The sequence below is a fragment of the Limanda limanda genome, chromosome 1 (assembly GCF_963576545.1).
Source record: "Limanda limanda chromosome 1, fLimLim1.1, whole genome shotgun sequence".
Taxonomy (NCBI): Eukaryota; Metazoa; Chordata; class Actinopteri; order Pleuronectiformes; family Pleuronectidae; genus Limanda; species Limanda limanda.
The window spans coordinates 38,759,099-38,773,582 of NC_083636.1; the positions used below are offsets into that span (position 1 = coordinate 38,759,099).

General features: G+C 43.8%; 1 protein-coding gene across 1 annotated transcript; it reads right to left on the reverse strand.

The window, feature by feature from the left end:
* Nucleotides 1-6,888: 6,888 nt before the first annotated feature.
* net1 (neuroepithelial cell transforming 1) lies at nt 6,889-14,249 on the reverse strand. Its single transcript, XM_061066676.1, has 9 exons — nt 13,941-14,249; nt 11,049-11,156; nt 10,762-10,926; nt 10,225-10,287; nt 9,816-9,989; nt 9,444-9,701; nt 9,179-9,349; nt 8,748-8,934; nt 6,889-8,639 (listed from the first exon to the last, which is right to left on the reverse strand). Exons 1-9 carry the CDS (start codon nt 14,031-14,033, stop codon nt 8,206-8,208), a joined length of 1,653 nt encoding a protein of 550 aa, XP_060922659.1. The 5' UTR covers nt 14,034-14,249; the 3' UTR covers nt 6,889-8,205.
* Nucleotides 14,250-14,484: the final 235 nt, after the last annotated feature.

Below are 14,484 nucleotides of genomic sequence, written 5' to 3' on the forward strand. Positions count from 1 at the left end.
TGCTGTGTTTTGTTCAGCTCAGTCGGCTCATGTTGCAGGTCCTCTCCTTTGACACTGTCAGGTTCTGCATTATTGCATCCTGCTGCTTGAGCCAGGGAAATCAGTGTGTGCAATAACAGAGTCAGAACGTGTGTTCTCCTGGCTTCTAGTGGAACCAGGTGCGTTGTCCTGTCTGGGGGAGCAGCACAATCCGCCGGGCCCTGGTTTAAAAATTTAACCCATGTAGGGCACACCTTACATAAGTTGCAAAAAATAAAGTTTAACATGTATGACAAATACATGTTAAAAAATGGGAAACGAATCCTCACCCTGTGTTTGTGATATGAAATATTATCTGGAGGCAGTGGTGACTCCGAGTTTAGATGCTGAGGTTGGAAAAATACAGATTCAAGCTCCAACTATAATAATCATTAGAAGAGCAGTGAAGGAAATTAGCATTTAATAAATGACCGGCCATTTGCTCCACTGAGGAAAGTTTTGTTCTTATAAGAACAAGGAATGGAGTTAAATTCAAGACTGACCAAGAAGCAACGTCGACCCGCGGTGCTCTTTGGACTATAGTAACTCCTATTTCAAAATTATACAGTTCCATAACCACTTCTCCAGAGACTCATTTTCCTCAGTGCAGCTGCACATTGTTTATAATGAGAATTTAATGATAACATGTTTCATAACCAAACAAACGCAGCCAATAATCCCCATCTATGGGAAAACTAATCAGGACTTTCATCTCTGGAACGGTTGTGGCATAATCCTGCCCATTGATGAGGGTTCATTTTTGTTGTGCATTATAAGAGTGTAATATAATAATGAGATAGAGAGTATTGAAAGACCCATGAACTTTGGGTGATGTAAGTTTTTAAAAAAGCTCCTGCTTTAAGAAAGAGAATATAGTTACAAACCACTATGTCAGGCTTCGTGACGGGCAAGTGGACCCAGGTTGAGATAAGAGACAAATATTTTCACAAAAAAGGACCTTTAATGGAAAAAATCCACTTAACAGAAAAAACAACTAGAAAAGGATCTCAAAAGCCTAAACTGAAAAACATAGATCACACTGGGGAAACAGTTAAACAGTTAACTCACGAGTGAAAGAGAGAGGGGGATGACGCTGAGGAAGGACAAAGGGAAGCACAGAGACTTAGATACACAGGGAAGGCAGGGGTAATTGAACACAGGTGGAACACATGAGGACGGGTGCAGACAATCACAAGGGCGCGAAACAGGACAAAGACAGGAAGTCCAGATGGAAAACACACAAGGAGTAGAAACTACAAAATAAAACAGGAAACAGAACACAGGGTGAACACATACATCGAAACACAGAACAAATCAGAGAAAGAAACACAGAGTGGCAAACAGAGTGGGAAACCATGAAACACAGGTAGAGGTCAAATAGAAACAGGGATAGAAAAACCAGGAGGTCATAATCAAACTGAAAACACTCTTCATAAAAGAGGCAAAAGGTGGAGAGAATAGAGACTCACTGGGACATGCCGCTTTCGGCCCTGCTCTTGTTTTGTGTAAAACATCCCTGCAGGGAAACACGTCCGTCATCCTTGTGAATTAGGTGAATTTTTGAGTGAACCATTAACTGCTGTTCAAGGTTTTTTCTTTCCCACCCTCACCTGTCATCTCCTGAGGCAGAGAGGAGTTGACAGCTCCTCTCGGAAGTGTGATGACTGGACATGCTGCCGCTCTGTCAGGACGAGCAGACCAGAGGGTATTTTGACACAAACATGGGGTCCAGGTTTTGATGGAGCAGCCTTGTGAACCTGTTTGACCTGCTGCCTCCTGAGGCTGCCCGCGAGCGCTACGCTGCTCAGATTGAGTTGTTTGCTTATTGTGTTATTGGTTGTGGGTGTGGATTTGGTGAACTGATCTACAACTCTCATATCCGGGGAGTTTCCAGTGCCTCCCAGCTGCATCTCACCCAGCAGTAATAAAAGAGATCTTGCGTTCATTTGAACCAAAAGCATGAGAAGAAGCTGCGGTAAGGCCGTGCGTGTCTGCATGGTAATCTCACAGACAAACTGTTATATTATCCCCACTCTGTGTGGGGCTGTGTTGACCTTTTTACCATGCACGAGCCATGAGTGGGTTTCTTCATCGCCCACGTGGTCCACCAGCACTGACAGGCTGCTGTGTCCTGTTGTCCATAAGATATGCTGCACACATCATGTACACTTGAGTTTAAACGGTGCTGTCAAAACTGTTCATGCATGGTCACGTTTTTGTCTACATTTTCCTAATCTAGGGAGGAGCTTTATGCTGTGTTCACACCAAACACTAAGTGACTGAGACTACATACAAAGTTAATGTAAAATAGACCCACATTTTGTGTCACAGAGATTTGTTCCATTTGCTTTTATATAATTTTTATAATATAATATATTTATATAAAGCTTTTGCCTCGCTCGCTCAGGTTAAACTGTTCGAACATGAGCAAAAATGTATCTGAGTTGTTGTTGCAGAAAATAGCAGCCTGCTCGAAATGAGGTTAGCGAGTAAATGATAAATTGTCTGTGGCACTTTGTCTATGAGACAGACACAGCCCCCAGGGGCAATCTGGGGTTCAGTAGCTTGCCCGAGGACACTTTGGCATGCAGAATGGTGACTGGGATCAAACCACCAACCCTCTGGTGAGAGGACGACCAACTCCAGCCCCTGAGCCATAGAACATTGAACAGTGAGCAGAAAGATGCTAAAAGCTTCATAGGGGACAGAGGAGGATAGAAGACGTGGGTAAAAAGTATTTTGCGTTGCATTTTTACAGCAAAATACTTTCTTAATAGATCTATTGTTGTCATTTGACCAGTTTTTGATTTAAAACATGAAATAGTGCTGCCTATAATATTCATTTTTAAATAATGATGTTCTAAGATGGTAAAAAATCTGAGAGAATATGGTGGATGGGTCAAAGGCACAACATCTGATTTACATTCATCAGATTATGTTTTAGTTCCAATTTCAGAGAAAGGAAACTGTTCATTCGACAGAAATGTGGAGATTGTGGTGTCAGTTGGAATATCCAAACCAACCGTGTCCCCATATCTGATGTCCGGTGTTAGGTGTCACTTCCACTTTGTAGTTATAGTAATAGAGAGACTGGGTGTCTGATTCAGACCAGTCTGGGAAGTTCCTGCTTCTCCACTTTCTATATGATCCTTGTATAGAGCCTTGAGTTGCATCAGGCTGAGTTTGTGGAATTTCTTTGGTGGAGGGAGATGAGTGGGAAATGATGTGACAGTGACGACTCACTAACAGGAGGCCTGACGGTCTGCGTCCGTCAAAAATCTGTCCCACAGGTCTGTCAGGAGCACAAGTGACCTACTGAGAGCATCCAGCTCCAGTGGACGGAGGTTCCTGATGGGTTTGTGTCTTGGCTGGTTCTCAGCTCGCTTGGTTTGCTGTTAGAAAGAGTCATCGGTTTAAAACTGCATGTTTGTAACATAATCGACAAATAAGCTGCTTTGTATAGCGGCAGCAGCTACATATGGTTTGATTTAAGTTACACAATGGTTCCTGTTCAGGGACAAGGAGACAAAGATAGATTAGTACAGAGCTCCCCTCAGGGAAAGTGCCCATGGTTTTTAATTTAAATCGGCAAGGACTTCAAATGCATGTGGATGAATCGCAGATTAGTAAACCGATTGTACAAAGTTACACATGGCTTTTCTCATTTCTAAATTCTTACTTCCAATCCTCTTTCTGCCTGTTCTCCTTGAACCAATCGGTTGTTGGATGTTGCTCTTGAAACATCTCTTTGATGCTGCTTTGATGTTTGAGACATGATACGATGTATTCTGTCAGGCTCTGAGGCCCCAGCATCATAGCCTAACACCCACACACTGATGGATTGATTTATAGACCAATCGGTGTTGAGTTCAGACGCCTGGTGCATGGTAACGTTTTTTTTTAAATATCGGATTTGGTAATGAAATGCGTGGGACTGAACATGATCAACATGTGTAAGTGGTGAAAACAACTATAATGTTACATCTGTTATTTTAATTTTGGTGAAAAGCAGGACAATGTGGTAGTGAAGGATGGTCTCTGCGAGGAAACATCACTGAAAATTAATATATGGGAAGTGATTTCCCCTGACTCACACTGATAACCTTGTAAAGAAACTGAAGCTATTATTATATTTTCACTTTTCATTTTAAAAAAGGCTTTCCCATTGTTTCAAGGAAATACGTTGTTCAGTCATATGACATCTTTTAAGATAGTGGTGATACTGTGTCAGGCATCATTACTTCCATTACCATTAGGATTGACCCTGTCTATGGCCTGTTATCTTGAATATTGGAACAAGAAGTCATCAGTGTGATTCAGAAAAGTGAACTGGATACAAATACAAAGATTCATAGGTTTCTGTCATGAAGTCATCCTCAGTGAACTTCCTGTTTACCTCAGTGAACTGCTCTCTCCTGTTTCTGGCAGATATCAGAGCCGATCATCTAGATGTGTAATCCTCAGTGTTCAGTCTGCGCTGCTCTCAGACAAACTGGATTTTCTTGTTATGCACCAAGGCCTTGAATGAATTTACAAGAGGATCTTTGTCTGGAAACGCTGCCTACTCACATTCAAACATCTCATTCAAAAAAAAAAATGTTTGGAGATTTATGTGAATGTTTTTCTAAATTTTCTCATGGTGCCATTTTGTCCAAGTATCCTGGTAAAGAGATCAGGTTTCTGCTCGGTTAACTAAATTGATCAAAAGACATTTCTTTTTCCATTAATCAGATTTACTCCAAGGATAATTCTGTTTTTCTACAACTTGGATCTTACTCTGTTTTAACAGTTCAGCCTTCATTAGCAGCAGGAGGCAGTTGAGACAGACAGGAAACATGGGGAGGAGAGCCTGGATGTGGATTGTGAGGCGGGGAATCATCCTGTAAGGATGTATTTCCAAGGGATAATGGGGTTTAATCACAGGGTATGAGTCTGTACCACTTGGCTATCAGGACGACCAAACTTTGAATGTAGTTTTGCGGTTTTGGCCACTTTTTCAATTAAAATAACGTTGTCTGCACTGGGTTAATGGCTGAGATGTGGGAAAGCAGCACAATCACTGGGAAGAAGAGTAATGGAGAGAAATGAGAAAATCAGAGAAACAGCCAAGTCTGTCTCACTTATTTGGAAGAGGCTACAAAGATTTAAAGGTTTTTACTTAAACATGGTGCCTGTCCGTCAGTATACAGACCAACATCATGGTTCTTCTTTGAATTATCATAAAGTACTGTGGCATGTCTACTGTCCGAAAATGGTGGTTAATCAAGATAAACTGTTAGCTGGCCTGCTCCTGTTGACCTACATTATTTCCTTGCTGTATTTTGAGGATTCAATATTATATTTAGGCAGAATGGTATAACACCCTACAAGTAAAGAGACAGCATTTCTATCTCCAGTTTAACAAGAGGGAAATCTGTACCCACTTCCCTCTTCAGACTGGATCACAGGAGTACTGGAGCCAATAAGAAGATGAAGGGAAGGGAAATAATGAGAATAATGGTACAAATGAACAAAAACAAAATACAGAAAAAAAAGGCAACATCCAGGCTAATATATCTCATTATTGAAGGACCCTGTGGTTGGTCTAAAAGTCACAACCTATACATAACACCACACTGATACAGTCTAAAGACTCTTGTGGGGACTGGCCGTGTTGTGGATGGGCATCAGGTACCCAGTGTAGGCAGGCATGATGTGAGAAGCTACGGCGACACATCATTAGGAAGGATATTTCAAAAGTCCATCAGTTGCCTCCATTGGGAATAGAACTCACCGGAAGAGCCTCTGATTGTGAAGTTTTTCCAAATTTAAGAGTCAGCCAATACTTTACTAGCCTTGATAGATTATCACCCACAGTTCTCTTGTGCTAGCTTTGAGATTCACCTCCAAATAAAGTGGTTTAATTAACCACTTTACAACCAGTCTGATTGTCTGACCGCTTGTGATTCGTGTCCTACGTGACTTTGTTGTGGCCGAGTCTGCGTGTTCCCAACAGTGAGCGTACTGTTATAATAACCACAAAGATGTAATAAACAGGGATTTACTTGGACTCTCCTGAAAAAAACATTATCGTAAAAGTTTAAAGGCGTTGACAAGGTTGGAGCAAAAATTACAACTATAACTGCCATTAAATGATGTAGAGTACAGTGGCTTTGATGGTAAGACGTTTATCCACCATTCACACTCGCTGGTGTCTGATGTGCGTCACAGGCTGTGATACATTCATTCTCTATGTGTAACCCTGCTACACGTTCAACTTCTATTAAAGTTGCCTGACTGTGTGGGGAGCATGAGCCAATGTTTGGAGAATGCTCTCAGACTAACACACTTAATACTTTTGGAGCTGGGTTCTGCCCAGAAGACAAATTAAAGAGAAAGAAAATCTGCTGCACTATGACAAAATACATAATGTGTTGATTTTAAACTGCTCGCTCGCTGAAAAGAGCCTCTGTCAGTAAACTCTCTGTCTGGTAATCACTTTGTTCTTCTTGCATCATCACCAAACTACAGTCCAGTGTGAAGTGTGAACCAATTTCAGCTCAGATCTGTTTGTTCAAATGTTTCACAGGCTCTTGGCAACCATGTGTCAAGTATTTCCTAATGGAAATCATGAGGCCTTTCCTCCAATATAAATTTTATCAACAATGAGTTATTATAATCCTGAAGGGACCAGGCAGGGATGTCACTGTTTGATATAAAAAAGCTAATCCTGACTAATTCTTACATTGCAAATGTTTCTCTTGGCGCCCATGACTGTTTAGTTAAGAGTTTAGCAGTCATACATCAATGGGTATCTCCTTTTACCCCTCACTCGGGGCTCTGCATTTCTCAAACGGTGAAGTCAGAGCGAAGAAGACACGTAAGCAAAGGTTCAGATGCAAATCTTACAGACTTTTATTGTTCTTTTATTAAATACAGTTTGAGGCAAGCAAATTGCCTTCTTTCTTTCTTTTTGTTCCATCTCATTGACAACATCTTGTGCACATACGAAAACCTTCTTTTTCCACATCTCTTTCCCTACTTTCTTTTTCCACTCAAGTTTTACCTTCTATCATCCATCTCAGAGCAAGATATCACTGGATTGAAACATCTTGCTCTTACAGATCTTTCTTCTTCCTAAACATAACTTTAACCATCTCGTCTTTACTTCATCTCTTCAGCCTTCAGTCAACATTCCTCTACTTTCTTTGGCAAGTCCTTTACACGTTTACCCGTCCCGTCCCTCACGACAGGTTCATACATCATTGCTGCCTCAACAGGTGTGAGCGGTGCCCACACCAACAGCTCCATGCAAGATGCTACACTGAAAAGTTTCATTCTGAAAAGTCAGCTTTTTCTTAAAAACCAACATGGCTCAGTTCAAAAATTGAATTCAATAACTCCTCCTCTCATCTCTGACATGATGTCAACATCTGATGATTATTATGTTAATCATAGTGTTGTCTTTGTTCCAACAGTGAGAAAATGAAATCTCACATGTTAGGGATTTAAGTTAATGCCTCTGACTACAGTATATGAAAAAATAAAAAGTGTTTGGGTCCAAACATGTCATTTAAGGAATGTATAAAAAAATAAGATCCTCTCGTTTATCTAAAAAAAATCAGACTTTTACAGAGAAAGTTGTAGCTTTGTGTAGTACATCTCTTCTATTTGGGGATTCTCTTCTTTTCTTGCCTCATAAACATGCTCAAATTTTTCAAATAACTTCACCTAAAAGCTAAAACAGTGCTGCTTTATGATATCTAAAAAAAAAAATAATACTATAATTAATTTTAGAATATAAAAATGTAAAACTTTCATTAACTCCCCATAAATGGTCTAAAATAATGTTTAAATATCAAATTAATAGTAAACAGGATTTGATGCACCACCTCTATCTTCAAGAAACCCACTCATGACACACAGATTCATGTGTGAAATGTTTGCTTGCTCCTTGTTGTGCTTCCCTTATTAAAGCTGTTGGAATTCATGCACGTCTCTGCAGAATACTGTGTCTCTGTGGGACGCACTTGGAAGCATGGGTGAGGTAAATAGCTGCCAAAGAGGACAGTAACACAGAACACTGTTGTAATAATACACACACGCACATAAATACAAGTCCCACGCTTCTCTGCGCTGTTATTTAACAGATATGTACAGAAAAGTAAATGTCCGCCCAGGAGTCCATTGTCTCCTGCCCACTGGAGACTAAACCATAGTCTCTTTTCTCTTCCCTAAAGAACATAAAGACTTCTTGTCCTTTTTGGTTTTGAGTGATGTGGACGAGGTAAGAGGGGACAACGAAGACGTTGATGATGAAGAGGAGGAGCAAGATGAAGGGGTGGGGCTGGGCGTTGTGTTGCTGCATGGCGAGCAGGGCGCTGACTGAGAAGTCGGCTGCAGGCAGTTCTCGTCTGCTTCCTCCATGTGGACGATGGCCGAAACGGAGGAGGGGCGGCGCCTGGAGCGGGCGGCACTCATGGGCGGGCTGGGTGTGGTAGGCTCGTTGACGGGCCGGTGGACGGATATGGCGCTGCGGAGGCAGTTGAGCCACTGCTGCTTGTGGAAGACATCGTTGACTTGCAGCGTGTGGGACTGCGCCTGGCTCAGGTCTTGAGAGCGTACTCGGAAAATGTTCTTGGCTGTTAAAGAAATGGAAAAATATGATATTAGTTGTTTGATATATTTAACAGGAGACACAAAACTACAGTTACAGCCACAAATACTTCAATGTTGGACACAAGCCTTACCTTTGTCTGCGTTGCTGAAAGCGCCTCTGAAGGAGCCGCCCATTCTGACGTCTCCGTCCTGCAGGTCCTCCAGCACCAGGTCCTGCACTGGGATTGGTTGTCTGTAAACCTGGAAACACTGGCGCTCGTTCCTGGTGACGGGTCGGCTGAGAATCAGCAGCTCAGTAAACAGGAACACGTACAGCTTCTGGGAAGACAGACAAGAAAAACAGAATAAATATCAAAACCAGAACAGTGATATTTCACAAAACCACAAGAACATTTTTCTGGAAGATGTTATCAAAGCTCATGCTTGCATGGTTAGATCAAAGATGGTTGGGGGGTATGCAGAGTAAGCAGTTACAGATCGACTACTTTATACAGGGTGTGAAGCTGCAGCCAAATGAGCAATGTGTTGTCGAGGGGGAAGTATGTGTGTTTGATTTGCTCACCGTGCCGCTCTTGTTACGTAGCTCCCCATGACACAGCAGGCTCTTGCAGTGCTCGGTGCGAGGGTCCTTCTGTCTGTCGTCCAGATATTCCAGCTTGTCGATGTAGTACTGGCACTCAGACTCTCCTTTCTTCATGTTGATGTCAGATAGAACGCCCTGAATGATTGTGATCTGAGAACAAAGAGGAATCAAATGATTAACTTGCAACACATTTTAGGAGAAACAGTCAAAGGATAACATTGGTTCCTTTTTGATGTTTACTTACAGCTTCCTCGAGACTGCCGACATCTGGATGCTCTGGTGGAGTGTGTCTCAGTATCTCTTTGAGCAGAAGTGGGTACTTGACCAGGCGGGAGCGTGGAATGTCCAGGAAGCTCCACAGGTCCAGCTTCCTGCTGAAGGGTGACTCAAGGCAACGCTGCAGGAAGTCCTGCACTCGTCTGTCCTGCTTCTTCTGGTCCAGCAGCGCCTTGGCTGCCAGCTGGTTGCTGCAGTAGTCTTTGTAGGCGTTAAGCCTGGGCAGCTGCAGAGGAAAGTGGGGGGGGGGGAAACGTTAACTAAATGCTGGCTTTCTTTTTAAAACCAGAATATCAACAGAATCATCGAGGTAACAATGACTCAGTGAAAAAACACTTACCCAGCTAATGAAAATCTGTCCGATCTGGCCCACAGTTCCGTCTGGCCCTGTTGCTTTAGAGAGCTGGGACAGCAGGTCCTCATGCAGTGGGATGTAGGCATCTAGGTTTCCAAAGATGTGAGTGAGCTCCTCCTCAGACATGATGGAGAGCTTCAGCATTGGGTCATGGTACGCCTGTTGATGGGAGGAGAACCAAAATTGTCAAATAACAATATCCCAGCAGGCCAAGAGGCGGTGGATACTATGAATAGCTCAGTGAAGAGTTTTAAGGTTACAACAGAAAGACAGAGGAATAAGTCTTGTCTTTTTATAGTTCCTGGCTTGGCTGTAAGGAAGGCCTGCCAGACTTTGATTTTATCTGCTTGCTTTATAAGTACTCTCTATCCCTTGGAGGTTTAAAAGTACAAACCTTGCGTGCGAGCTGGAGGTCCTCAATCAGGTCCTGTTCACCACGAGACAGCTCATGTATGGCCTAAGGAAGAGGATAAGAAAGACACCGTCTTAGCAAAACACACGAGTCAGGATGTTAGATGATTGCTAAAGACAGTGATTAGACTAAATCTAAAACTGCAGTGGTGACAAATGACTGGGGTCAACTTTGAATCTCAGGCTGCTCTCTATCTCTCCTTGCTCACTGTGTACAAAACTGTGCAAAGTCTGACAGTTGGCTAAGATATCTGGCATGTGCAGGACAAATGGGGGGTGGAGTGGCTGGGGACTGAGAAAGAGACTGGGAAATGGTCCCTGGACTGCTTTTGACCCCATTTAGACTATTTGACACAAATACTACAGGGATTTGTGAAACCAGTTTATAAATTATGTAGTATTTTACTGCTGTCTGGATTTCTGATTTACCATGCCTGGCTACAAATACACTTTTCCCTTGGTTTCCTAACCACGTTCTACTATTTTCACTGTAAAAAACTGATTTGGAGCTGATTCTCACCTCCTGCCGCTTGATTTCTTTTGTTGACAAAGTTCCCTTCTGGTGGACGTCTAGTGTCTCTGACCACAGCGTGCTGTTCCTCCTCTTAGGCGGAGTGGGGGCCGCTGCCTTGCTGCAAGGCTTCTGGGGCACACCCGGCGACTTGCCATCACCTCGGAATGAGGCCTGCAGATGGAAAAGAGGGTGCCCCAGATGTCAGGCACGATGCAATTGGAAACCATGTTGTTTGGCACGACACGTAACAACAGCAAAGGGGTGTCCGTAGGCACAGGGTCATGGTGAATTACCTGGATGGTTTGGCCGAAGCGCCGGACGGCCCCATGCTTCCCCGGAGAGATGAGGTTGGCTAGCGACGTCACCCTGCCGAGAGGTCGGACACGCTTGTTGCTGGGTTCCTGCAGAAGCAAGGGAAAATGGAAGGAGAGATTAGTCAGGCATTTTATCGTAGCTTGCGTCAATGAAAGAAAATAATTGTTTAGTAATGCTTTGTGTGAAATTTTCACCGATGCCTCAGCAGTAAGCCCATTCACTCTCTTGTGACTTCCTTGTAACAGAGCACATCAAGTCTTTAATAATGATAATTTACTTTACACGCTTCTTCGGGTGGAGGTTGAGCAGCAACCAGACAGACTGGCGGACCAGCAGACAGACAAAGACACTGAGTCGGAGGAAGCAGCTCCAGCAGCTGTTGGCTCCATCATGTGAAGTGTCTTGAGCCAGACCAGCCCACTGAGCACAAAGACCCTCACTGACTGCTGATCTGGAGGGGAAGGGGGTCCGGTGGAATGCTAAGAATGCACGAGACCCAGCTCTCAGCTGTTCAACACCCCCCCCCCACACACGCACGCACTGCTACTATCTGGTCTTACAACAGCTACAGTCTCACTTGAGAATGGAGCTTTTCCATCATTCAAACAGAGTAAGATAAATGCCAAGTGATTGCTCTAACTCTTTAACTACCTTTCCCAGGAAGATAAAGTGGTATGTGAGAGAATGGCAGTGTTGTCAGAGCTGTTCAGTAAAACAGACCAGCCGTGTGAGGGGGGGGCAGCAGCAGACACAGAATCTGTCCTTTCTCAAGTGTTTACATAGTGTGGCGTTGCAGGGGGTGCACGGCGGTGTTGATAGCTGCAAGTCGAGACAAGCTCTTCACAGAGCTTTGCGTGAGAGCAGCACTACACCTGGACCAGGTGACCCCCCACTCCTCCCCTCAGCCAGCCCAGAGCTTGGGAGAAAGGAGAGAAGTACTTGGCCTTGTGCCATCAACAACAGACCACAGGAATCAAAGAGCTGCAGATCTGAGGTAATGATGCTGGCCCACTGAGCCTCTTCAAAGACAGGACAGGATGAGACAGCCACAACCATAATTGGCATTACCAAAGTTTGCACTCCCCACAGAACAGTTTACTTTTTCACAAACTATACACTAATGAAGCACTGCTCTTTGAAATTGAGTGCAGCACTCTAGCAGTTGCTTGCTTCTCCTGACTCAGGCCAAATGAGATTTTGCCTTGGCTCAGCGGATCTGGGAAACAGAGCAGTCATTGAGGCTCCGGGCCCTGCAGACACAGCTGTGGAACAGATACACTTCATTCTGGCGTGGCCTTGGTGCTGCTGAGGCTGCGGTTGAGTCACAGTACGCTGTGGCCTGGCCCGGGTCTCCACATTAGATCAGATAGCAACAGCCAGACACCCCCGAGAGCACAACAAGCCCTCTAGTGGCGGTGGCCATCAAAAAGACAGCTTTGACTGACATACATAGAAGGCCAGAATTTTTGTATTCGTCTGTGGAAATCAGGTTTGGCTGCCTCTAGTCTGTGACCTTTTAATATCTGTAGACATAGAAAACAAGTAAAAAAAAGCAAAAGTTGGAGGAGGGTGAGGGGTCCTAAAGTCAATATTGGAAAAGTGTGTTGGCCATTATGCGCTTCCTGTCTGTTTGAGACTGGCCCCAGAATAACAAAAGGCCACTAAACCCTCTCATTGTGAATCAGTTGTAAACTGAAACAGTGCAGACAGGGAAAGTTGCTATTCCTGGCAGTTTGACCCAGGAATTACAGTGCGTCTAGCGAACTTTAAAAAAAAGAAAACAGATGGAGCCAGGGTTTGAGCTGCTGCTTTGGGTTACTTTTATCAGTGGAACAATGACCCTCTAGAAATGCACATGTGTGCTCCTTTAACTCTTCATCTGAGATAGCAACTTCATAAACATCGTTCTGTGCTTTCTCTTTGATGTAACCTAATGTATGCTATGAGCTTAACCCCCCAGATGTGTCCCTGTGATTAAAGCACAGCTTGAGCTAAGAACAGAACAGCCTGACCGTTAATGATAGAGTTGAGGTCATCACTGGGAGAGAGAAAAAAAACCTTGCACAAGGCTAAAAAGTGTGTCACTCGTGCAATTTCTGTGAAAACAAGGCTTGTTTCATGCATAGACCACAGACTTCCCCCTTCATCTTGTGGTTTACTGTCAATGAAGCCACAGCATCCCGAATTGTCTTCCGAAAGGGAACCATGCAGATCTCAAAACGGGAAGGCAGCAGCTGAAGTGAGTACTCTCAGTACAGAGGCCACACCTGGGTTTCAACACCTGGGTCCCTTTAATAGCTGAAGGAATGCTCTCAGGCCGCTGAGCTGAATTCACATCAAGGACCTCTGACTTCAGAGTCAGAGGTCAAAAACAAAGTATTTCTATACAGGACTAAGTTAAATGGAAGCAAGGTTGTTGACTGAGAATTCAACCCCTGTGGCTTTGCTCTTTGCAAAACCTTAAGTCTGCAGACACAACCTGATCTCTGCGTATTGCACCGGGGCTGAGCAGCCTCCTGGGGTGGAGGCTGTTTACTGTTTATAGCTTCCTTCAGGTACAATGTGATCCAATGATTAACTTTTCCAGATTAGGTAGTATCTCGTGCAGAGTTTTAAGTGCCTAAGAACAAAGTTCAAAGTCTCATCTCACAGGCACAGGGCAGTTCAGAACACACACAGCACACCCAACTAAGATAAAAACAAGGTTAGGCATTGATTTACTCACATTCTGACACATGACGCAAATATATGACTTCAGCTAAATGAACTCTAGACAAACAGTTCTGCTGAGACACCGGTAGCAGCTAAGCAAAGTGGAAGTACCAGCCACTACCACCACCATCATGTGCGTTTTTCTTGCGGAAACTCACCTCTAAGTCTTTGTTGGCGTGGTTCTGGTAGTCTATCACTTGCAGAGTCCGTTTGATAGGCACCAAGCTACCCAGTTCATCGTAAGCCACCATAGCTTTCAGTAAAAACACAATATCCTTTTCTTAATCCTAGCGCGGTCAGCTCCAAGTAATCCACATTGGAGAAAAAAGGTGTTGAAAATCAAGGGTTGTGTGAGCGGGAAAAAACCCTTAGATAAATAAATAAGCTTTTCTCCTATTCGTCGTTTTCTTCTTTCCTCAGGGGATGAAGCTTTCTGAAAGCTCCCCTCACACACACATGCACACACACTTTCGAAACTTTGGTCTGAGGTATACTGAGGGGGAGAGGGCTTTATACCAGAAAGTCAGACAGGGAGGAGCCTCCGCTCTGCCCCTGGGGCTGTACATGAGGCGGGACTGTATGGGTTTTGCTTGGAAGTGAGCACAGGCTGCCTGTATGCTGTGTTGATCCAGCCACTCTTTGAAAAGAGTAGTGAGAAGTACTAAGACCACAGGTAAAGTTCAGTTATACAGAGTTGACACA